The sequence below is a fragment of the Saccostrea echinata genome, unplaced genomic scaffold (assembly GCF_033153115.1).
Source record: "Saccostrea echinata isolate AGI-Se365-2 ecotype Australia unplaced genomic scaffold, CSIRO_AGI_Sech_v1 ptg000056l, whole genome shotgun sequence".
NCBI classification, from domain to species: domain Eukaryota; kingdom Metazoa; phylum Mollusca; class Bivalvia; order Ostreida; family Ostreidae; genus Saccostrea; species Saccostrea echinata.
Window position 1 is genome coordinate 21,007,996 of NW_026889805.1, and position 25,231 is coordinate 21,033,226.

The 25,231-nt window shown below is 32.6% G+C and overlaps 1 protein-coding gene across 1 annotated transcript in view; it reads left to right on the forward strand.

The window, feature by feature from the left end:
* The window catches only part of LOC133173950 (uncharacterized), a 108,427-nt gene that overhangs the window by 57,189 nt on the left and 26,007 nt on the right, over positions 1-25,231 (forward strand). The window contains exons 38-51 of the mRNA XM_061309014.1: positions 3,613-3,718; positions 4,935-5,019; positions 5,112-5,240; positions 5,825-5,883; positions 6,119-6,300; positions 6,918-6,976; positions 7,319-7,415; positions 7,774-7,962; positions 8,636-8,796; positions 9,144-9,224; positions 9,322-10,081; positions 11,013-11,119; positions 18,460-18,577; positions 24,014-24,214. Of these exons, the coding sequence (XP_061164998.1) occupies positions 3,613-3,718; positions 4,935-5,019; positions 5,112-5,240; positions 5,825-5,883; positions 6,119-6,300; positions 6,918-6,976; positions 7,319-7,415; positions 7,774-7,962; positions 8,636-8,796; positions 9,144-9,224; positions 9,322-10,081; positions 11,013-11,119; positions 18,460-18,577; positions 24,014-24,214 (2,334 nt within the window). The remainder of the gene's footprint in view (positions 1-3,612; positions 3,719-4,934; positions 5,020-5,111; positions 5,241-5,824; positions 5,884-6,118; positions 6,301-6,917; positions 6,977-7,318; positions 7,416-7,773; positions 7,963-8,635; positions 8,797-9,143; positions 9,225-9,321; positions 10,082-11,012; positions 11,120-18,459; positions 18,578-24,013; positions 24,215-25,231) is intronic.

The window sequence follows — 25,231 nt, forward strand, 5'->3', positions numbered from 1 at the left end:
TTACTGAGTACCAGACTGTTTAATTGATCCCTTATCATCCTATTTCTCTTGCTTTGGGGCAACATATATTCATCTACATATCAATTTATTTTGCTTTAACTAAATTTCTATGGATCCTTAAGGAAGAGATTGCAAGGGTACATGAAAAAAATCGGCTCTATGAATTTTTCTCATTTTTACATATAATTTGCCTTACGTTAATGGTATCATAATATGAAAATTTCAACCATGGTCATCAGGGTTATAAGGAAGATATGGCTGCCATGGTAACCACCGTTTTTCAATATTTTGATATTTATGTAGTGAATTTTTAATTATGCCATACAGGTATCAAAATTGAAGCAAATTAAAACATTTTCACCAAATATTAAATAATATGCTTTATATTCATCGAAAATAAAAATTGTATCGGAAACTATTGATAGATGTACTAATGCCACAGTTGCTTTGGGGAGTAGTCATTGTAAATTTGCAGTAATATTTTCACCCCAAGAGCAGTTTTCAACGTCTTGACAAAAAATTGCCCAATGAATTTTCCTAAAATTAATATATTTTGTAACAATTATTATAAGTGACTTATGGTTAAAATATGAAGTGGGGTCATCACATTCTTTTTTTAAGCTACATGCATTTCAATACCCCCCCCCCCCCTTCCTAAAATATTAAAAGATTTCATAAATTTTAATCTGATGGTTTGTTGCTGAACCTTTAATATGCATGATCTGTTAAAAACTATAGAAAATACGTATAGATTAATAAATATTTTTTCCTGGAGATCTTGTAGTGGTTGCTCATTTTATACGTAGAGCAGAATGATAGCAGAATGATATAAGTATCATGTACACAAAAAACAACAATATGAATATTTTTTTTATTTCCCCATCTCCAAAATATTCATTCCGTTATTATATCAGTATAAGTATATACATTCTAAACCAGTGCACAGTGGTCTAAGGTCCAAATTGTTCATGCTCTGAACACTCATCGAGTTCTCTGCACTGGGGGGGGGGGGGGGGGGGAGTCACTTGAACACATTGAATGAATAGGTTATTTCAGAGAACTTGTACCTGCAATATATTCTGTATATAAGAATCCTAACTATTATCTTACTTGACAAATTTTAGTGATTTACTATTTATACCCCCCGCAAACGAAGTTTAGGGGGGATATATTGGAATCAGCTTGTCCGTCTGTCTGTCCGTCTGTCTGTCTGTCCGTCTGTCTGTAGACAAGATTTTGTCCGGACCATTTCTTGGAAACTGTTGCAAGGATTTGTCTGAAAATTTGTACACTTATTCTTTGCCATATGAAGGTGTGCACCTGGTATTTTCATCATGATTGGATAATTTTTTTGCATTTTACAGGTGTTTTTTCATTTTTATTATGTGGTTTTGTCCAGATCTGTTCCCAGAGACTATTGCATAGATTTGTATAAAAATTTGTACACTTATTATTTACCATATGAAGTTGTGCACCTGGTATTTTCAACATTATTTGATAATTTTTTTCTGCATTTTACAGGTGTTTTTTTTTAATTTTTATTGACTTAGTCATTTCAGGTTCATGTCTGAGATTTGAGACATAGAATCTAGAACATTTGTACAAAAATGTGAACTACAGCTTAAAACTACTCATTAGAACTAAAAAAAAATCACAAAGTATTAAAAACAGTTTTTACATTACACAGCAGATAGTGTAAATCCATTTGTCCCTTGGGAGTAATGAGTGGACATGCATCCAGTTAAAGATTAATTAATGAGTTCAGTGTGGGAAGCTGTTAGGGCATCTCTGATCAAGCAGGTCTTATCTATATCTCCTGGGAATTGGGCAGAAAGAAATAAAGATCTCTGTTGTCTAAGTCTCTTAATTGTAATTTATGTCTGTCAAAATACATAGTTACTGGAACCAGCCTTTTATTTTTAAAATGAGTTTGATATATAGGTATTGAGATCAATTTGATTTTGTATAATTCATTATGATATTTTTTTTTTGAACAATCAATTTGCAGAGTGTCATGTCTCACAAAGATGACAGATAGTTGCAAACTATTTTTTCAATGGAATAAAAAACACTGTAATTACTAGTATTGATGTTTAATTAGGCTGCACCTTAGTTTCATTTATTAAAAAAAATATACCCCTGGGTAATGAGTAATTAAATTTTCAATCTAAATGTTTAAGCAAATCACATCTAGAAAACATTAGTGATTTGGTACCTTCTCTGACAAACCCAGCGGGGGGTATTTGTCCCTTTTGGACAGTTCTAGTTAATATTTACATTTGCAAATATTTTTCCTTCGGATTCATTGCAAGTTAGAAAACAATTCATTTTCTCATGAACTAGGTAAGCCTACATATCTCCATTGTGACGTCATAATGCCACACTTGACGTCAAAACTATAGCGCAAACTGTTTTGTTTCAAAAATAATCGTTGAATGACATTTATAAATTTGCGCTTCATGCTCATGCGGTTCATGAAATATGCTGAGGTGAAGCGTCTTTGTTTATGTCCTCGTGAATTTTAAAAAATTAAATTCATTTTTCAAATATATTCCTGTGAGCATGATGAGTTGAATTTTTTTTTTTTTTTATAAATGTAATATGCTCAAAATAATTTTCTCTCTCTGGTATACCTGGTACCTCCGTAGTATTGTCAGAATTAACCTCTCTTAGTTTCGTCTGTCATTCTTACACGTGTATTTTTTGCTAGATTTGTGAAAACTTGCAAAAAGAAACTTTTTTCTGTCAGAAGAAGTGTGTTAAGTTTCAATTTTTTACCAAATACGACGCATAAAACATTTTACCACAACAAATGTTTACGCAATAATGTGCTGACTATTCAAAGTTTACATGGTCGATGTAAGAGTTGAAAATATTAGAGAAGATCTTACATAAGAAAACAGTTTCCTCTGCGATATTTTTGAGAATACGTTCATGTCCAGCATACGACCTCAAACTGGTCTATACACGTATATATGAAAATCGCATTCGTTTATCTGTCCATCTATATAGGCCTATATTCATTATAATCACTGAGAAAATCACGCCGTCTGAAGCTTCTAGGAAATGAATATCGATACATAGATGTAGATCCTATAGGAAAGAAACCGATCCCAAATAAAATTCTAATATTTTAAATAAAACTAGAGGACATAAAGATCCAGATATGAATTAAATTTATTCATGAAATAGATTTCAGTGTTCAGAACTACGACAAAAGGTAGATGTATCAAAACGAAAAAAAAACACAGGGATAAAAAAAATCTGCGTCGACGCTCACCAACACTCTGCAACATCACATCTTTATCTTATTCTTTCTCTGTTTTAAAAAAATTGCCACGAAGACCTTTTGTCATGGGCGTAATCATAATCACGCTCCTTATTCAGCTGTTATTCCGGAAATGGTTACCGTAAATCTTCTTTTTTTAAACATCACATGAGTCGATCACGTGACGCCTTGCAATCACTTCCTTAAGTGTTGTATCACACTCAGGTAACTGTTAAGGCCCTTGGGTCTCTTGTTGAAACTTTTCAGTAGTGATTTTTTTGTTTTTCTCTAACAAAAGTGCTTAATTGCGCGGTGTGGCTCATGGGCCTCTTGTTTTAATATAGCGGAAGATAAGGTAAAGGATATGGAAATATTCTGGACTTCATTGGACAAAAGCAAAGAGTACAAGCCTATGGACATTATCAACATGGATAAATTCTCAGCCCACAAGTAAGTAGCGAAACTTTTAACCCACTTACAATTGGCTCTGGTTAATATGGACACTTGTGTTCCTAGGCAAATCATCCAAATCAAGGAAGCACCAGGATTACTGAAACTAATACCTTTTATAATTAGTAGATATAAAAGTAAATTCTATTCCTTACAAAGTTTTTAAGGAAGCTGAAGTATCTGGATCATTGGCATCTGGAATATGGATTCTTAACTGTATAAGTAAGATTCATATTGATGATAGCTAGTAAATATACAGTAAAACATGCTTATAAAAAAGTGCCAGGGATGAACACTCCATTTATTATAAAACTTATTATATCCAATAAAACAGGGAATAAAAATCATATTGCATATTGCTGCAAGTGTGAATTCTTTATAAGGGAGTTTGCTATTATCGTGTTTTACTGTGGATACTCTTCAGTCCTGTTCAAGTTGTTATGTTTTTGGCCTTGAATATGGATACATTACTTATCTTCAGTAAATTAAACATAGTTAAAAATTATCTCTAAAGTAGTTTACATATTTTTGATAATTAAATACTTATGCACTTGTTTCCTGTCAGTATAAGGACTACATTATAATTGTAATGAATATATTAGATACATTTTCATCCAGTTAGTAGGTTTCATTAGTTGATGATGAATATGGATACGTTATTAGCCTGTTAGTAAATTACAAAAAGAAATAAAATACTATACCTTATATATTGAATCATTTTTACACTGTTAGTAAATTCATTTGACAAGAATTAAGGGTATATTTTTATCCTGGCAGTATGTTAAGTTCATTGTGGACAATGAATAATGATTTAAATCAAGTTTGGAATAACATGATGACCCATGTAGTGTTCAGGGCTACATGATGATCATCCATTTAAATGTTTTGGGTTATTTGATGATTTATGTAATGTTTTGGGTTATATGATGATCATTTCAGTATTTGGGGTTCAGTATGCAATGTTTTTGGTGATAAAATGATCAATGTAATGTTTTATAATTAGATTACTGATCTATTTGGTGTTTTTGGTTATAAAATGATCAATGTAATGTTTTACATTACTGATCCATGTAATGTTTTAGATTAATGATCATTATAACGTTTTAGATTATACTGACCAATGTCATGTTTTAGATTACTGATCAATGTCATGTTTTAGATTACTGATCTATGTAATATTTTGGGTTATTATGTATATTATGATTTCTCTACATAGGCTGTCATGTGAGATGTCTTCCAGTAGTGATGTGCAGAATGTTGTACCACTTAAGAAGTACTCTCAAAATGAGAAACCTGTTGGTGTAAGTATAAAGCTGATTTATCCTGGACTCAGTGTTTACTGTTGTAAATACATTTTATAAAGATCATTTGAATGTTTTGAACAAATTTTCAGAATGTGTACAAGCTGCAGATATTTAGGAATGCCGAACTGATTGGGGACTACTGGATACCTGCTGTGGACTATAGACTAGAGATTCCCTACACTGCTGGAGAGTACTCAATATATGCACCAAAATGTCCAGTAGGTTTAATTCTGTATCCAATTCTTAGTGCATTTGAGCTCAGTCATCTTTGTATGTCTGTTGATTATTACATAGCATGCAAAAGTACATAAGCAACAAATTAAAAGTGTTAATTAAAATATTGGATTTATCCACTAAAATTGACATGGAAGAATTAAATAATCATGAAATGGTATGATTTTTGCTAATTACAAATGTAAGAGGTGACATGTCATTCACTAGATGGAATGACAGTTGATGATAAAATGGCATACTGTATAATTCTGCTTTATTTAATATCAGTAAACCTGTTTGTACATGTCAGTTAGATGAAAATGAAAAATAGACATAGCAGATTTGTTTCACTGTACAAGAGTGCACCTATTTTAATTTTTTTGCCTTCAAGATCAAAGAATGTTAAATGTTTTGGGTCTTGTCTATTTCTCTGTCAATCTCTTTATATAATCCATTTGATGATAATTATCACCTTGGCTGTGACATATAATTTATACAAGACTTAAACTTCATTTTTCACCAAGGTTTAATTTATGTAGAGGTCAAAGGTTAAGTAAGACTGTATCACTGGCTTGCTTTATCATTTCAGAGTTATTTGTATCCAGGGAAGCTGCAGCGAGGAATGAAGCTACTAGTGACACTGGATGGGTAAATAAAAACAATTCTTACACTGCCATATTTATCACACAGCAGAATACATTGAGTACTGTCAATGTTTATTGTGGGAAGTCTTCCAAGAAATTGTTCCCTTAGTTTAAATAATTTTTTTCCAGTAAACACAGTATATGAGCTTAATTGTTCAAGTTAGCATTTTTTTTAAAAGGTCATATCTTCTAAGTAGTCAGGAAACAGATATATAGGGTAAAAGTCTTGAAACTTTCAGGAACGTCAAACAGATAGCTGAGGCCTTAATTACTGAGATTTATGAGGGTGGTGGATTTTGTTTGGAATACACGCCTGATGGAGCGGAAGAGAATGAGGTTATCTGCTATGATTCCACTATGCTCGGGGTCAAGGAAGAGGACTATGATGCAGAGAAGAAAATTCTCCTGTATAAAGCAGACTGTAAGAATTTAAAGGAAAATGAAAGCATTAGTTTTAAAAAAAACATTCAGAATAGATCTGGAAATTATTCAATTCTCTTTCTCATATTTAGACTTTTTAGCTCACTAGAATGGAAGGTTCAAGTGAGCTTTTCTGATCATATCCTCTAGGGCTAGGCTGCGGCCATAATATAGGGTCAAAATTTTCATGGAATTAAATAGGGGGGAAAATCTTATAAAATCTTCTGAAGAACAGTAGGGCTAATGTGACTCAGGTAAGAATTGTGGCCTATGGGCTTCTTGTTAAATGTATGTAATTAAATCATTTTAAATGGAGTATGTGGCCTTAAAATTATGTGCAAATAGATGTATATGCAGTACATTTCAATAGTTCTAGCCATTTATTAAAGAGATACTCATTGCAGTAATTAGGTCTTGTATTACTGTAAATCTGCATACAAGTTAAATTGTAAATGAACTGACAGTTGTATTTTTGGAAGGGGTTGGTGGTGGTGGTGAAGGGGGGAGGGGGATTAATTCCACATTTTACTTGATCATATAGAGAATATTCTTCAATAGATAGCATTGGCAAATTCTAATATTATTTCCTTTGCAATTCTAATATTATTTTCTTTGCAGCTACTATGAAGTTCTTGACGAGAACATATATTGCTGCACCACCATATCTCATCTCTAAGGTATATTAAAATTTTTGACATCAAATCACATCAAGAAAATAGGGTAAGTTCAAAATTTCGATTATTTGTAGAGAAAAAAGTGTATTTTATGTCAGTGTTTTGATTAAAAGTCACCAAGTGCAGGTCTGTTCCAAATTGATATCGATGAAATATGTGAATATTGTTATGGGGTAGGTTTGTGCTTTCAAACTATAATATTATTTGTCAATTAAGATTTTCCATACAATATATACAATTCAGTACAATTCAAGAAATTTTCAAAATTTGACGGGGGGGGGGGGGCAAAAATATGCACATACCGTATATAGTTCTTTGTGTTCTAATTATCTGGTTGTATTGTAGGGTGGTGGTAAAATTTTGGATGAGATTGATGGAGATTGGAGGGAGGACTCCCTAGCCACATATGCCTCTTGTTTCCAGGATATAAAGCGATACACAGGTAACTTAATATACAATGTATAGACTTTAAGACTGCAACTGCAAGGAGAATAATGTTACAAATAATAACTATTACACAAAAGCTGTTTACCATTCCAATATTGTCTTAACAACACAGTTAATCAATAATTAATTTGTTAAACAGTGTATAATGTATTTTCGTATTAGCCTTTAATTTAATTTTTCTATGGATAATTCATTTTATAAAATGAGATATTTTTATATCAATTCATTTTCTGAAAAAATCTTCACAATGGTAATTTGTTTGGTATAAAAGCAAAAGCATATAAGTCACTACTTGTATGTTCATCTGTTTCTTGAACTATGATGTTGATTTAAGACTTGCCTTTCTGTTATAGTTCAGGAGCAGCATATCACATACAATGCGCGGACCCTGGGTAGCTGGCTTACAGGCTATGGTACAGGGGGTCATGTTGATGATTCTTTTGCCTTCCTGCCCAGTAAACTGGATGCTAACATGCTCCTATATCCATCTGTCTCTAACATGTTTGAGGATCTAGCTGTGCATCGCCTCTGTTTCTTTGTTGGTATGTATAGTGTGTACTTAGACTGTGCACAGAAACAATTCTTTGGTAATCATGAATTCTTAAAAAAATAATTACTCTCTAGCATTAGCAAAGAATATCGTCTGAGCAGTTGCAAACTTCTTTTATGGCATAAGAATACTTCAAGAAAAATATCTGTTGATTATATCAATTGAACTAAGGTTAATTGCAAAAGAATTAAAGACATTTGATATGGCTGTAATAAAATATTTAGATGAAGCAGTTACTCAGATATTTTTCAGTTCATACACTGAAGAAATGTAACGTCATAGCTGAACATGGCTAGAGAATTTTTGAGTCATTATAAGTTCAAAATGTAAATTTCTCTATGAACACACTTTTATGCATTACAAAAATTCATGTATTTTTAGCTTCATGAAGATTTCATATTTATTTCACAATTAGAAGAGATCTCAAGGTCAAAAAAGGAAAAAAAGAATATTGACAAACTCACACTGTATGACTGTTTCTTTTCTAGTTAACTAGCTGTTTCCATTTATATGCATCAGCATGATATGATATCCATAAACTGAATACATGTACACAGATTACAAAATATGATATGATAAAAGAATGCAAGCAAACATATTTTGGTAGAGTGATGTTAGAGTCAAAATATGGAAAATCTTAAAAGAGAAAAAAATTTTCATTTCAGATCAATTGGTTCACTTTCAAGCACAGAAGAAAATTAATTTGAAAATTCCCATTCACTTTATGGATATGCCAGCAATGATCCCAGAAAAACCTATCCCAGTGGAATTGTCATATTGCTGTAACTTTCAGGGCTGGGTTTATCTTGCTTTGATTGGACAAAAGGTTGGTCTAGTTTAACCAATAAAAATTCTCCATTCAGTCAGTGAAAAATTCAAACAAAATTTATGTGGTCTTTTTTTCATATTCTCTGAAAGCTAGTGTTGAAGTGAAAGATTGTATATCCATGTTGTGATTAATTATTAAAAGGATTGGTGATGTTGTTTAAAAAAAAAAGATAGGCCAGAGTTTATGTATATTTCATTTTAACTACATTCCAAGGAATTCATTCATGTTTATTCAACATAAAGTATGACACTAATATTCAATTTATATTGAAATTTTCCTAAAGTCTTGAGTTGTGGGAATTTATTTTGATATCTAAGTAATGTAATGAAATTTAAATATTACAGCTACTGTTGCCATCCTTCAGCAAATGGTTCACATATGCTCAGTTATTGTCAATGGAAATGGGACAGCTAGAGAGAAAAAGAGTAAAATCCTCTATTCATTTTCTTTATTTTATATTTTACTTTCATTCAACTATAGTTATTTGTAATGAATATCCTCCTTATATGTTTTTTTTTTCAGATTGAGCAGCTGCTGTTTCAGATACTTTCTTCCTTTGCATCCTTGTGTAGTTTATATGCTGCACAACATGGTGGCTTACCAAATCAAGAAAATCCAGCTTTTGGTTCTGGTAAAGTCAAGGATTTGATCAAAAATGAGGATGTTGGACCAATAGTATACACAGAAGAAACTATGGAGGAGAGCCACAAAATCATGCGACAGGGTCGTCAGAGAACTTGTAAAGCCCACATGGTCTCCATAGTCAAAAATGAAGGCTTAGTCACAGAAGATATTGGCATTAAGTATAAGTACTTTGAACCATACTGTGAATTTGTGAATGCTTTTGAATGGGATGTACCAGATCTGCCTGAAATTCCTAATGATTTCTTCTCCAAATTTCCAAATCTGCAGTATTTTTCACTGGAGTCAGGGAAATTGGAGAAGGATACTAGCTGCCCAACTGGGGCATCAAAGCTAGCGGATCTGGAACTGGTGAAGCTGCAGAATGTTAACATACCAGTGTTACCCAGAGACATCCTTGAGATTCCAGAAATGAAAAGCATGACTGTGATTAATCTGCCAATGAAGAGTATGGATGTGAATCTGCCACAAAGCAGCAAGCTAAAAAAGCTGGTTCTCCAGGGGCTTCAATTTAGATCTGTTCCAAAACAGCTGAGTATTTTAACAGAGCTTGAAGAATTGTACCTTGACTACAACCCTATTACTACGCTACCCAAAGATCTGGAACAGCTGACAAAGCTCAAGATTCTGTCTGTGAAAGGTATACATTAAAATCCAGTAACAGTGCTGCAGGTGCAGTTGGAGTTTAAACACTGTATATCAATAAATTTTCATGACACCTTACTTTTGTGAAAGTCATTTGGTGCATGTATTCAAAGATGAGAAAAAAAAATTCATCCTCCCAAGAGAGCAGAATTCTAGTATGTCATATTCTAGAGTTGGGAATAAGCATCCTTTACAGAAATCTAGTATGTCTTATTCTAAAGTCAGGAATAAGTATCCTTTACAGAATTCTAGTATGTCCTATTCTAAAGTCAGGAATAAGTATCCTTTACAGAAATCTAGTATGTCCTATTCTAAAGTCGGGAATAAGTATCCTTTACAGAAATCTAGTATGTCCTATTCTAAAGTCGGGAATAAGTATCCTTTACAGAATTCTAGTATGTCCTATTCTAAAGTCAGGAATAAGTATCCTTTACAGAAATCTAGTATGTCCTATTCTAAAGTCGGGAATAAGTATCCTTTACAGAAATCTAGTATGTCCTATTCTAAAGTCAGGAATAAGCATCCTTTACAGAAATCTAGTATGTCCTATTCTAAAGTCGGGAATAAGTATCCTTTACAGAAATCTAGTATGTCCTATTCTAAAGTCAGGAATAAGTATCCTTTACAGAAATCTAGTATGTCCTATTCTAAAGTCGGGAATAAGTATCCTTTACAGAAATCTAGTATGTCCTATTCTAAAGTCAGGAATAAGCATCCTTTACAGAATTCTAGTATGTCCTATTCTAAAGTCAGGAATAAGTATCCTTTACAGAAATCTAGTATGTCCTATTCTAAAGTCGGGAATAAGTATCCTTTATAGAAATCTAGTATGCTATATTCTAAAGTTGAGAATAAGCATCATTGTCAGCTGTGTTTTTTGAGCAGATGATTTGATTTAAATAATAATGGTACTTTTCCATTCCTAGGGATTCCACTGATAACATTTGAGGGAACAAAGGAGAGTATAACCAAGGAGCAGTACCTCAGCTGGCATGAACAAAACCCTATGATTACAAACTTCATGTCCAAACAGGTCAGTCCTTTTCTTAAATGTGATATGGTGAAAACCATTGACAGGTGTAAAGGATTTCACATTCCAACCATATCAGGACTTTTGAATTCCAGCTTTGATATCTTTAGCTTTAAGTTTTTCAAGGGTTCCACAATGTTTGAGAGTACTGGGGCACTGAATTTTGACTGTATATGTGGTATATACTTGTGTGGTACATGTAATCAGAACTGTGAAAGTAAAAATAAGTGCTTCATTTGTTACCACTGGCAATTTTTGGTAATTGTAAGAAATGAGGAATATCACCAGCTAAAGATGATGTGCCTTAAGGAGGGATTCTTGTCTGGTTTCTGACTAAATGAAATATTTAAAGTATATTTGCTTATATATTTAGATGTAAGGAATTAAAAAAGATCATATTTTTCTTTCTTCCTCATAGTTGTACAACTTTTAGTAGAAATGGTAAACTGAGTTTGAAATGTAGCAGGGATTATATTTTTGGCAGAATGGTGGCATATGAAAATACATGTATTTCCTTTTCTGCTTCTCAAAATTACTATAGAAAATTGAATTTAGTTAAATTTTTAAACAATCAAAGACTTCAAGAAATCTTCTATTATAATGAAAATTAATAGTAATGGACTAAAGTTTTAAAATATATCAAATAAATATGATTTTCCAAACAAACTTCAATCATGTTAGCTTTTGAAAGCTTCAAATTTTAGTACAGATTTGAGCAAAAAATCAGTAAAAATTGTTTTTTTCTCTAACTAAATGGTAAAAACTTTTTTGCTGTATCATTTTTTATCTTTATATGACTACTTTACCATAATGATATGTGAAAACAAGAAAAAATTAAATATATAAAGTAGGGATATCAACGAATATTCGAGTACTCGACTATCGTTCGATCATACCGACTATCGACTAAAATTTCTTTAGTCGGTTATTCGTTAAAATATGTTACCTAAAAGAAATTTTAAATTCAAGGTAATATAAACTTGGATTCGCCCATTTCATTTATATATAGATCAATGTTTTTGTAAGTAAAACTCGGTATGGTTTAACTGTTTAAAGAAAATTATTTGTATATCGATTTATGTTCGGCAAATATGCCTCCAAAATCTACAGTTTTTGGTATAAGTTAAAAGATATCAGGATGGAAAAAACAGTTAAAAGTACGTTATCAAGGTTATGTGAAACTTGTATTCTGCGGTGGAACATCAAATATGATATATCATATGCCAAATCCGTCAATCATATGTGTAGTAAACACAGTCTTCAAGTGAGACTTTTTTTAAGTAAGTTCTCCGAAAAAATTCCAAAAAAAAAAGCAGACCAAGAAAGAAAAATGTAACTATCACAAACATGACTAACAAGGATTGTTAACCACTTGTTGTTGTAAATGGAGAGGACGTTCAAGAATTGTTTGGTTTTGTAGATTCAAATTATAAAGTTTCAACCTGCAATTCCATGAGATCTGACGTAATGCAACTATTCATAAAGAATAATTAAACAGCTGTTACAAAATTGTAAATACATGTAAATTGGGGGACAGTTATGAGCGTACCCTGTAATTATTAATTAAATGGTGTTTCTTTCTGATATTAATATCATGCAGTCATTTTAAGATTGTATTGATTATTTGCAAAAATTCTCATAATTAAAATTTAACGCAAGCTCTCTCTCTCTGTTTTTATAAGAGACGCGCTTTAATTGTTTACCAGTCAAAGGTCACTGACACGACACGTAGAAATGGCTTCAATTAACGGGTACAGGTGCTACTGTTATGGAAATAAAGTAGAAGTGCGAGCGTTTGATATCCTGCACTTAGATAAAATGTGCAATATATATTATATTAATTTTGAAATCAAATAAATTGGATAAATATAGATGTACTGTATTTATTGTACTATGTAGATGTTTAAGATTCAGAAATTCGTTGTATAATGGTGATAGCGTAGATTAAATATTGTATAACTAGTCTATAAAAGACAAATAGTGAAAATGACATGAAAAATTAATTTAAATTTCAACGAATATTAGACTATCATTCGACTAAAGCCTCCGACTATTCGACTAAGCTGTCCGAATAAAATTGACATCCCTAATCTATACTACTATATTAAAATAATAGACTCGAATTTTTGGCCTTCAATACCGATAAATTGGAAGAGTACTGTCTTTTGTTTTATATATTTTAAACATCATTGGTACTTGAAGATTACCAATTTGTTTTTATTTTTTCTCAATTAAGCTTCGCTAATTAATAATCAACGAAAATTCCTCAAAAAATTCCGGAAATCATCTGGATTTTTTGGATTTTACAATCTTGCGCGTGCACATTACATTCATGCTAAATCACAGTGTTCAAATCAGAGAAGACAAAAGTAATTTGTACTAAGTAGATATATATTTGTTATTTTATAATTTCTCTAATAAGAAATCATAAATATATATGAACAAAATATACAGCAAATTTCCAATGAAAATTTACACTTATTTGTATTATTGTTTCTAAGTTTATCCATGCAAATGTGATATTGTGGCCACGTGGGTAATCATTCGCCATCTCGGAGACACATTTATCATAATTATGTTATTTATGTCTCTGGCCATCTCAACGGAGGCAAAAAGCTCATGATCGTAGAAGCAATATTAATGTAACTAGAACTGTCCAAAAGGGACAAACACCCCCCGCTGGGTTTTTCAGAGAAGGTACCAAATCACTAATGTTTTCTACATGTGAGAGGTGTTCATAATTTGCTTAAACATTTAGAGTGAAAATTTAATTACTCATTATATATTTTTTTTAATGAATGAAACTAAGGTGCAGCCTAATAAAACATCAATACTAGTAATTATAGTGTTTTTTATTACATTGAAAAAATAGTTTGCAACTATCTGTCATCTTTGTGAGACATGACACTCTGCAAATTGATTGTTCAAAAAAAAATATCATAATTAATTATACAAAATCAAATTGATCTTAATACCTTTATATCGAAGTCATTTTAAAAATAAAAGGCTGGTTCCAGTAACTATGTATTTTGACAGACATAAATTACAATTAAGAGACTTAGACAACAGAGATCTTTATTTCTTTCTGCCCAATTCCCAGGAGATATAGATAAGACCTGCTTGATTAGAGATGCCCTAACAGCTTCCCACACTGAACTCATTAATTAATCTTTAACTGGATGCATGTCCACTCATTACTCCCAAGGGACAAATGAATTTACACTATCTGCTGTGTAATGTAAAAACTGTTTTTAATACTTTGTGATTTTTTTTTAGTTCTAATGAGTAGTTTTAAGCTGTAGTTCACATTTTTGTACAGATGTTCTAGATTCTATGTCTCAAACCTTAGACATGAACCCGAAATGACTAAGTCAATAAAAATGAAAAAAAAAAAACACCTGTTAAATGCAGAAAAATTAACAAATAATGTTGAAAATACCAGGTGCACAACTTCATATGGTAAATAATAAGTGTACAAATTTTCATACAAATCTATGCAATAGTCTCTGGGAACAGATCCGGACAAAACCACAAAATAAAAATGAAAAAAACACCTGTAAAATGCAAAAAAATTATCCAATCATGATGAAAATATCAGGTGCACACCTTCATATGGCAAAGAATAAGTGTACAAATTTTCAGACAAATCCTTGCAACAGTTTCCAAGAAATGGTCTGGACAAAATCTCGTCTACAGACAGACAGACAGACAGACAGACAGACAGACGGACAAGCTGATTCCAATATACCCCCCCTAAACTTCGTTTGCGGGGGGTATAACTACCCGATTTTATTTTATCCTTCCTTTCTTTTGTGCTTTTTTGAGGGGAAAAGGGGGGGGGTGTTAAAACTGCAGCTAGAATAACATTTTGGTGAAGTAGGCATTCTTTTCCCGCCAAATATTACAATAACATTATTTTCATTTCTTAACTTTGAAATAAATCGAAATAATTAAATAACGTCAATATAACCGATATTTTCAATTTGAAATGTGTCTAAATGATTGCAACTTGAATTTGTTCGCCATGTTTACTATTACCTTCACTGCTGAGATTTATGACTTCACCTCCAAAAATTTATGTGAATTATTGTTATTGATCTTCAGTACGTTAAATAGAAGGGACAGCCTGTTCTAGGCTAGATCTTCAAAATATGTAAAGGTTGTCATGGTAACTACGCTTGATAGGTAGTCTGAAGTCAGCCCTTGCGGCCCGTACAGTTCATTTTATCAATGCTGCTAAAATATCGATTGTTTGTAAAATATAGGGTGAGTTAACCATGCATTCTCATTGGCTGTCCCAAAAAAAAATCGGTCAAGGTCAGTAAACTTTAAAGTTTGCGCTAAACTCAGACTTTACCAAATATTTTGAAAAAAATTATGCTCTGAGTAATTAAATCAGAAACATTTATTTTAAAATGTTTCTGATTACATTGTATGATTTCAATTAAAAAATGGAAATGATATTGTATGATCCAACAAGTGTTGTAACCCCCCCCCCCCCCCCCCCCCCCAAGGAAAAGACTTCATTATTGCAGCAAGAAGTACCTTCAAATTCCTACTTTCCTACTTAGGATACCCTTGCTTGGCTTATCTAAGATAATGATAATTTTTGTGTCCCATATATTTTATACTTAGCATAAACAAGAGGCCCATGGGCCACGCCGCTCACTTGAGCAACTAATTTTAATGGTCAATTACTCTAACCCAAACAGCTTTAACAAATCAGAAATATCTGTACAAATTTAGTTTTTTTATATTAAATTTTTGAAACATATTCTAATTTTTTTCTCCAAAGATTTTCATATGTAAAATTTACAGTAAATATTTTGTTCTCCCCTCTCCCTTTGTGGTTGTACCCTATCATGACTCCTGTGATCGTCATCATCAAATTTGAATGTACATTATATGAATTTACATTTCAGAAAACCTCTCTGGTCAAATAGGTTTGGAGAAGAAAATTCATAAAAAAATTTCCTATAAATACTCCCATGGATACCCCTCCCCCATTGTGGCCCCACCGTACCCCCAAAGGTCATGAAAGGTCATGATAAGATTTAAACAAAATTGAGAATGCTTCCACATAAGTTTCAACATTCCTGGCCAAAAGGTTCTTGAGGAGAAGATTTTTAAAGAATTTCCCTATATATTACTATGTAAAATTTCAACCCCCCACTGAGGCCCCACCCTACCCCTTGGGGTCATGAATTTCACAATTTAGAATCTACACTACCTGAGAATGCTTCCAAATTAGTTTCAACTTCCCTGGCCAAATGGTTATTGAGAAGAATATTTTTAAAGATTTACCAAAAATTTCAATATTTCTTAATTATCTCCCCTTGAAAAAGGGCGTGGTTGTTCATTTTAATAATTTTGAATCTCCTTCACCCAAGGATGCTTTGTGCCAAGTTTGGTTGAAATTGGCCCAGTGGTTTTGGAGAAGAAGTCGAAAATGTGAAAAGTTTACAGACAGACGGACAGACAGACGAACAGACTGACGACAGACAAAATGTGATCAGAAAAGCTTACCTGAGCTTTCAGCTCAGGTGAGCTAAAAAGTAAAACACATTACATTTGTTGAATCATAAAAGATGAAAAAAACTTTCAAATTGGTTACTATTTATTTTGAATTTTCAATAACTATAACAGGTTTAAACACAACTGAAGCAAACATATTGTTTTCAGAAATTGAATCAAAATTATTCAAAAAGCGAGGTTTGGGTTTTAATCGAATTGATTCAAAATATTACTAATTCAAGGATATTACATTAATTTTTATCAAAACAGACAGTCATGAGAGCATTTTCTTATATCATATATTTGATAAAGTACATTGATATTCTTAATTTTTATTATGATCTCTTGAACAACCAGTATGTTTTTTTTTTTTTTTTTTTTTGGAAAGGGGGGGGGGGGGTATTTGCAAGATAATCTGCTCTGCTTCACATCTGCTAAATTGTGTAGAAATACCAGTATAGCACATTTGTCCATTTTCATTTCTGCTTTTACAGATTATATACATGTCTATAACCTGTGTATATATAAAGTGTATGTATTAGCAGTGCTTAATAACTCTTTTATTGTTGAGGTCATATTTTGAACAAGTTGAGACCTGCAGTGTTAAAATTGTTACAAAATTTATTACACATTTAGTTTAATAACTGATTGTGTAAAAATATCAGCTTAGCACATTTCTTCATTTTCATTATTTTGCTTGATATGTATCAGCACTCAACTCTTTGTTGTTGTCATATTTTCAATAAATATCCATAATTTTTTTTATTAAATTTGTTTGGAAAGGTGAAATTTATGTAAGCTCCGGCGTGATTCGAACTCATGACTTGATTGATAGCTAAACTTGGGGTCAAACCCATTCTGCGCTACGCCGTTACGCACCAATTTTAAGAACCAAAAAAAAAAATAAATAAATAAAAAAATTAAAAAAAAATAAAACAGAATTATATTCACATTCATTGTTTATTTCAAAAATACCCTACAATATGGATGTGTCGATGTATCTATTTTGTAAATGTCCGATATGCACATGGATGCATTCATAACAATGTCAACCCGTGCACGCACGGGTCAAAGTCTAGTATAAAGCATATAATAATAACTAATATTCCCTTAAAAATTAAGAAAAAAAGAGGAAATTCAGATTAGCCAATGTCTATTTTAGTTAAACTATTTATGTCAGTTTGGTAGTATCATCTGATAGACCCTATATTGTAACATCTTTTTATGCAAAAAGAAAAAAACATTTTATCTTCTGAAATAGAAGTAGGCATCACATTATTGGCAAGAGTAATTTTTTACTCTTTATGTCAAGGAAAAAGAGAATGACCTTGACCTGACCTTGCTTCTAAAATAAACGGTCAAATTTAATCAAGTCGATACCATCACTTTGTGATATTGTCTTCTTGAATCTATGAAAATTTCATTAAGTTTTAAATATAAGAAATGTGAGAAGAATCCCTCATTAAGTAAGACCTATCCTTACAGACCTAACCCAGTGTATGGACGGTTCTATATCAGTCATGCCCGCTGAACATCAGATCCCACTATCGCAACAGTGATTTTCATACCTATACTACCAAACATTTGGTGATGGAACAGTCAAGACTAATTTTAAATCCTAGGTCTAACAGACAGGAGGCAAACCAAACATACACCCTACAAATTGAGCCACTGCTATCTCCAAACAAAGCTGAAAAAGGAAATGTTATTCTAGCAGCAGGCTGTACATGCTTTAATGGATGTATATGCCTTATATGTGCCTTACATTCTTTGTATGGCTATGTAAACTAACAGAATGCAGTAAAATTGATTCTTTTTGTTTTTAATAGGCTGTGATCAAGATGTTTGAAGAGTTTGACCAAAATAAGAACAGCGCATTAGAATTGAAAGAACTGGCTCAGTTGAATTTAAAACTCTTCTTCAGCATTCCTAGATTTGGAGTTGTTGGTAAGATTACACTTTGTCGTAATCAAATTTACACTTTATGGTAATTAAGGCTACACTTTGTGGTAATTAGGTTACACTTTGTGGTAATTAGGTTACGTATACATTTATTGCTGTTCATGAAATATAGTGCACTAAGATCTGTGTTGACTAAGCTGTATTTAATAAATCTGATACAAACATTCACAATCAGGATTGAATAACTAGTGATGAATATTTTTATGCCCCGCCATGAATATGGCCAGGGCATATAGTGTTTGTCATGTCCGTCCTCCGTCCTTCTGTCCTTCTGTCTGTCCTTCCGTCACACTTTGCATTTAGCTCTGTTCAAAGCTCAGTTTCAAAGAAACTATCCAAGATATTTTTATCAAACTTCATATGCTGATAGATATTGATGAGAGCTATGCAACTGCCAGGGTTCGAAATTCACTATATACAACTCGCAAAACGCGAGTTAGAATTCCCAAATTGCGAGTTAAAAATTAGGTAACTCGCAAAAACTTGCGAGTTCATTGCATTGAAACTGTAGCAAAATCATATAATATGACAGAACACAATGCTTTTGATTTAAATCAGTAATTTAAAATAAAAGTCACACCGTAGTTGTATTTTGTATATTGTACAGTAGTTACTTTTCCCTTAAGTTACATGTATTTAATTTATATAAATTTAACTTTATATGAAAATTGCGAGTAGTCTTATAAAATTGCGAGTTCACTTTCTTGGTACTCGCAATTATTTGCGAGTTGTAATTTTAGGGAGTTTCTAACCCTGAACTGCATCAACATTTTTTCACCTTGACCTTTCCTTTGACCTTGACTTCACTTTTCTTAGATTAGTGTTTAGCTCAGTTTTAAAGATACCATTCAAGATAGTGTAATCAAACTTTATATATTGATACATACTGATGTAAGCTTTTCAACTGCATCAACATTTTTTTACTTGACCTTTCCTTTGACCTTGACCTCACTTTTCTTAAATTAGTGTTTAGCTCAGTTTTAATGAAACAATTCAAGATATATTTAACAAACTTCATATGTTGATACATACTGATGAGAGCTATTCAACTGCATCAATATTTTTTACCTTGACCTTTCCTTTGACCTTGGCCTCACTTTTCTTAAATAAGTTTTTAGCTCAGTTTTAAAGATACCATTCAAGATAGTGTTATCAAACTTCATATGCTGATACATACTGATGTAAGCTATTCAACTGCATTAATTTTTTGACCTTGACCTTTCCTTTGACCTTGACCTCACTTTTATTAAATTAGTGTCAAACTTCATATGCTGATACATACTGATGAGAGCTATTCAACTGCATCAATATTTTTGACCTTGACCTTTCCTTTGACCTTGACCTCACTTTTCTTAAATTAGTGTTCAGCTCAGTTTTAATGAAACAATTCAAGTTATTTAACAAACTTCATATGCTGATACATACTGATGAGAGCTATTCAATTGCATATTTTTGACCTTGACCTCACTTTTCTTAAATAAGTTTTTAGCTCAGTTTTAAAGATACCATTCAAGATAGTGTTATCAAACTTCATATGCTGATACATACTGATGAGAGCTATTCAACTGCATTAACATTTTTTGACCTTGACCTTTCCTTTGACCTTGATCTCACTTTTATTAAATTAGTGTTAAACTTCATATGCTGATACATACTGATGAGAGCTATTTAACTGCATCAATATTTTTGACCTTGACCTTTCCTTTGACCTTGACCTCACTTTTCTCAATTTGTGTTGAAATGTTGCATTACTAATATACCCTCGGCGGGGCATTCATGTCCTATGGACATATTTCTAGTTTCATCTATTGAGAAATATTTGTTACGTCTCAATATAAGACATTCTTTTTTATTACTACAAGATGGGGAAGATGGTAAGTAAATTACACATGCATGACTACCGGTATTACATCAATTAACCACTGATGTCACAGAGCTTTATGCATAGTTGATACTATTCTTAGACTTTATTTTGAACAGCATCTATTATCTTTATTGGTTTGAGGAGCTGAGGGTCTTTGCTTCTTACTACACTATAGGTGAAGATTATAAGAAAAAAGAGTGATAAAAACTGTATTTGGGTTAGAAGGGAAGAGCAAGCTTGAAATCGCCACACACAAGTTGAAGTCATTTGTAGTAATCAGAAGTTGTATTGATAAAAAAAAAATATGGCAAGCTATTTGACTATTTATTTAGAAGACAAGATATCTATCTTTTTATGCCCCCATAATCAAAAATTTGGGGGGGGGGATACATTTTTTGGTCTGTTTATCTGACTGCAAAAACTTAAACCTTGCTCATAACTTTGAATGGTTGGTACAAGGGATTTTTAGGTCACCTGAGTCACTCAGGTGACCTATTGCTATCTGTTTTCGTCCGTCGTCGTCCGTCGTGCATCGGTCGTAAACTTTTGAACATTTTCAGCTTCTTCTCTTGAACCATTGAACCAATTTCAACCAATTTTGGCATATAGCATCAATGGATGAAGGGGTACAAAAATTGTGAATTTCATGGTCCCTGCCCCCCTGGGGCCTGAGGGGTGGGGCTAAAACCATCAAAATTAGTGCTATCTTTAAAAATCTTCTTCTTTACTCCTTATATCAAGCAGTCAAACTGTTGGCATCATTGTAATAAGCATTGAGCCCTCTACCAAAATTGTGAAATTCATGGCCCCAGGGTCAGGGGTTCTGGTGCTAGGGCGGGGCTATATAGATCATATAGTGAAAGCGCATTATTTCTTTGAAAATCTTCTTCTCTACTCCTGGGTATTATTGAAACAAATTGAATACATAGTTATGATAAGCAAGGGTGACTCTACCAAAATTGTGAAATTCATAGCCCCAGGGTCAGGGGTTCTGGTGCTAGGGTGGGGTTATATAGATCATATAGTGAAAGTGCATTATTTCTTTGAAAATCTTCTTCTCTACTCCTGAGTATTATTGAAACAAATTGAATACATAGTTATGATAAGCAAGGGTGACTCTACCAAAATTTTGAAATTCATAGCCCCAGGGTCAGGGGTTCTGGTGCTAGGGTGGGGCTATATAGATCATATAGTGAAAGTGCATTATTTCTTTGAAAATCTTCTTCTCTACTCCTGGGTATTATTTAAACAAAGTAAATACATAGTTATGATAAGCAAGAGTGACTCTACCAAAATTGTGAAATTCATAGCCCCAGGGTCAGGGATTCTGGTGCTAGGGTGGGGCTATATAGATCATACAGTGAAAATGCATTATTTCTTTGAAAGTCTTCTTCTCTACTCCTGGGTATTATTTAAACAAATTAAATACATAGTTATGATAAGCAAGAGTGACTCTACCAAAATTATGATATTCATGGCCCCAGGGTCGGGTTCTGGTGCTAGGGCGGGGCTATATAGATCATATAGTGAAAGTGCATTATTTCTTTGAAAATCTTCTTCTCTACTCCTGGGTATTATTGAAACGAATTAAATACAAAGTTATGATAAGCAAGAGTGACTCTACCAAAATTGTGAAATTCATAGCCCCAGGGTCAGGGGTTCTGGTGCTAGGGTGGGGCTATATAGATCATACAGTGAAAATGCATTATTTCTTTGAAAGTCTTCTTCTCTACTCCTGGGTATTATTTAAACAAATTAAATACATAGTTGTGATAAGCAAGGATGCCTCTTCCCAAATTGTGAATTTCATGGCCCCAGGGCCAAGGGTTCTGGTGAAAGGTGGGGGGGGCTCTATTGATTATATAGTGAAAAGCAAAATTTCTTTGAAAATATTCTTTTCTGCTTCTGGTTAAAAAGCAAAGAAGCTAAATGTATAGTTATGATGAGCAAGAGTGTTTCTTCCAGAGTAGTGAATTGAATGACCCCTGGGTCAGATGTGCTGGTGTAAGGGTGGGGCTCTTGATAATATAGTGAAAATACATTAATTCTTTTAAAAAATCCTGTCTGCTCTTAGTGTTAAGCAGATAAACAAAGTGATAACTTTTGATGAGCAAACTTCTGGTCCCAGGGTGAGAGGCTCTGGTGTTTCTCGCTTGGGAGGGGGGGGGGGGGCTCTATTGATAATATAGTGAATTTGTAGTAAAAATGCACTATTTCTTTAAAAATCTTCTCTGCACCTGGGCATATCAGAGGCAAAAAGAGTAAAAGTTTTAATAAGGAAGAGTATTTTTACCAGATTTTTGAACATCGATCGATCTGGACCATTTGGTCAAGTGTTCTGGTCCTGACCAGGGCTCTATTCATTTGTATTATACTGAAAGGAGTTATTCCCCTTTGCCATTTACTTTTGATAATTAATCACTGTAAATAATGTACTTGAAAGGTTAATAGAATAAGAGAATTATGCAAGAATTTTTATTGTATAATACAAAAAGTACTTTCATAGTTTTAATGTTCAGGTAGACTTGTAAGTAATAGATAAATAAAAATGAGACAAAAATAACTTGTCTTTTTAAATGTTCATCAAAGACCAAGAGAGGCCAATTTAAGAGATTTCAACAAGGAATTAAAATAGTACAGAAGCACTGATTAGTTTGTCAATATACTGTATGGTGATAGTGATAAACGGGGAACAGATTAGAACCTAATTTACAAACTGTTAATGAATACTAGACTAATTATTTGTTGATCCTGATCACCCTATTTTTCTTACTTTTGGGCAACAAAACTTCACCTTTCAGTTCATTTTATACTCTATGCATCCTTTAAATTGTTGCATCATACTCAGGTGACCGTTAAGGCCCTTGGGCCTCTTGTATATTTATTCACACACTCATTGAAATCTCCATCCACATCCTTCCTTTCTCTCAGTCTTGCAGGTTGATGTATATATAGTGAACTGGTAGACATAATATGGAACCATCACAGTAGTTAGTTATAGGAAAACTTGTAGAACTTAACAAAGTACACTTTACTATTGATATCTTGTATGTGCATTGTAAAGGTATGATTTGATTTATTATAAATTATTACTTTGACAATAATTTTTGCCCTTATCATCATAAGTTATGGTCAGAGCATTGTAAGCATTTCTTTTCTTCATTAAAGTGTCCATCATTATAGCTTACTAACATGATCCAGATGAACTACATCTGTGGCTAAATTTCTTCTAAGTTTTCTTGTAGGAATTTTAATATGAAAATACATGCTTTGTTCAGACAAGTTATTTCTTAATAAAACTCTTGTTTTGAGGTGGCAGAAAATATATTATTTAGTTTTATATCATTTCTTGCCAAATTTCTTGTCTGAGAATTTTGTTTGGAGACTCTGAAGCATATTACTGAACTATTTATGGCTAAAAATCTTGATTTTGGGGGGTAGTTTGTAATTTATAAACAAAACGGTTAAAAGTATAATATGAATTTCAGTTACTTAAGAGTAAAGTGTTCAGCAAATGTCAACAACAAGTCTTGATTCTATTTCACTTTTTAAAACAGGAACCAATTTAAAAAGTGGTGGACTACCTCCAGTCATCTTCCAGATGAAGAATTTACAGGAATTGTATCTGAACAACCAGGGCATTCAGATGATTCCAGCTGACATTGCTAACCTCACAAATCTCCGAGTACTTAGTCTTACACACTGTCTACTACTTCAGAGCATTGCATCAGCGATTGGGCTCCTTCCCAACATCAAGAGTGAGTACAATTCACAAAATTCAAAGTTGTTTGGGTTACACTGGAATCACCATTTCTGTCTGTATGTTATGTTGACACATTATTAATTATACAAGGACCGTTCAAAAATTACATACCGGGTACTTTTGCACAGAAAAAATATTAAATCAAGTGAAAAGTAACACATAATATAAAAGAATGTTTATTTATATGGTCATCAAAATTTCATATGAAAATATTGTAAATAGGTATCTGTAAGAGTGAATAATAGCAGAGTCCGCATAATTTTTTAACAGCTAGCCCTCGTATATACGCTCAGCATTTAGGTACTGTAGATGTGGAAACTTTGACCATTTGGAGAAAAATAAATTTGACTTTCACACTGCTAACAGCAATATACATACATGTACAGTGTGTACTGTTGCAGTAAGGATTGTATATCATAAATTGAAAGAATTGGCTCCAATTACTATTTTTTGGAGGGGAGGTCTTTATATTGGCAGTAAAATTCATGAATTTTGTTGCAAATACATTTTCAATTAAATATACAGAAAGAATTTGAATCACAGATACTGTAAGCATGCATAACTTAGCGCCATCAAAATTTAGCACCATCTTCCTCATATACTGAATAGCATAATCAAGGAGTCAGCTATTATGGAGCTGTTTACTATTACTGAAAATCCATATTTCTCCTGGATTTTATCTTCAAAATACAGACTTTAATTTGAAGATTATGCTTCTCGTTTATGCTCTGAATTTCAATGCTTCAGCAATGATAAGGATTCACACAAAAGTTTCAAAGATACTGGTATATAAATGGATTTTCATAGATATATGATCAGGGATAGACATTAACTTTCATATTCACTTGCCTTTCGGGCAAGTGATCTCAAACTTTGACTTGTCCGAATGCAAAACTTGGTTGCCCCCCAAAAAAGAAGAAAATTATGCTAAGAAAAAAAATGTGATCAAAAAACACATAATATGCGTTTGTAATTAAATGTATACAACTGTCCTTGTCATTAACACACACTG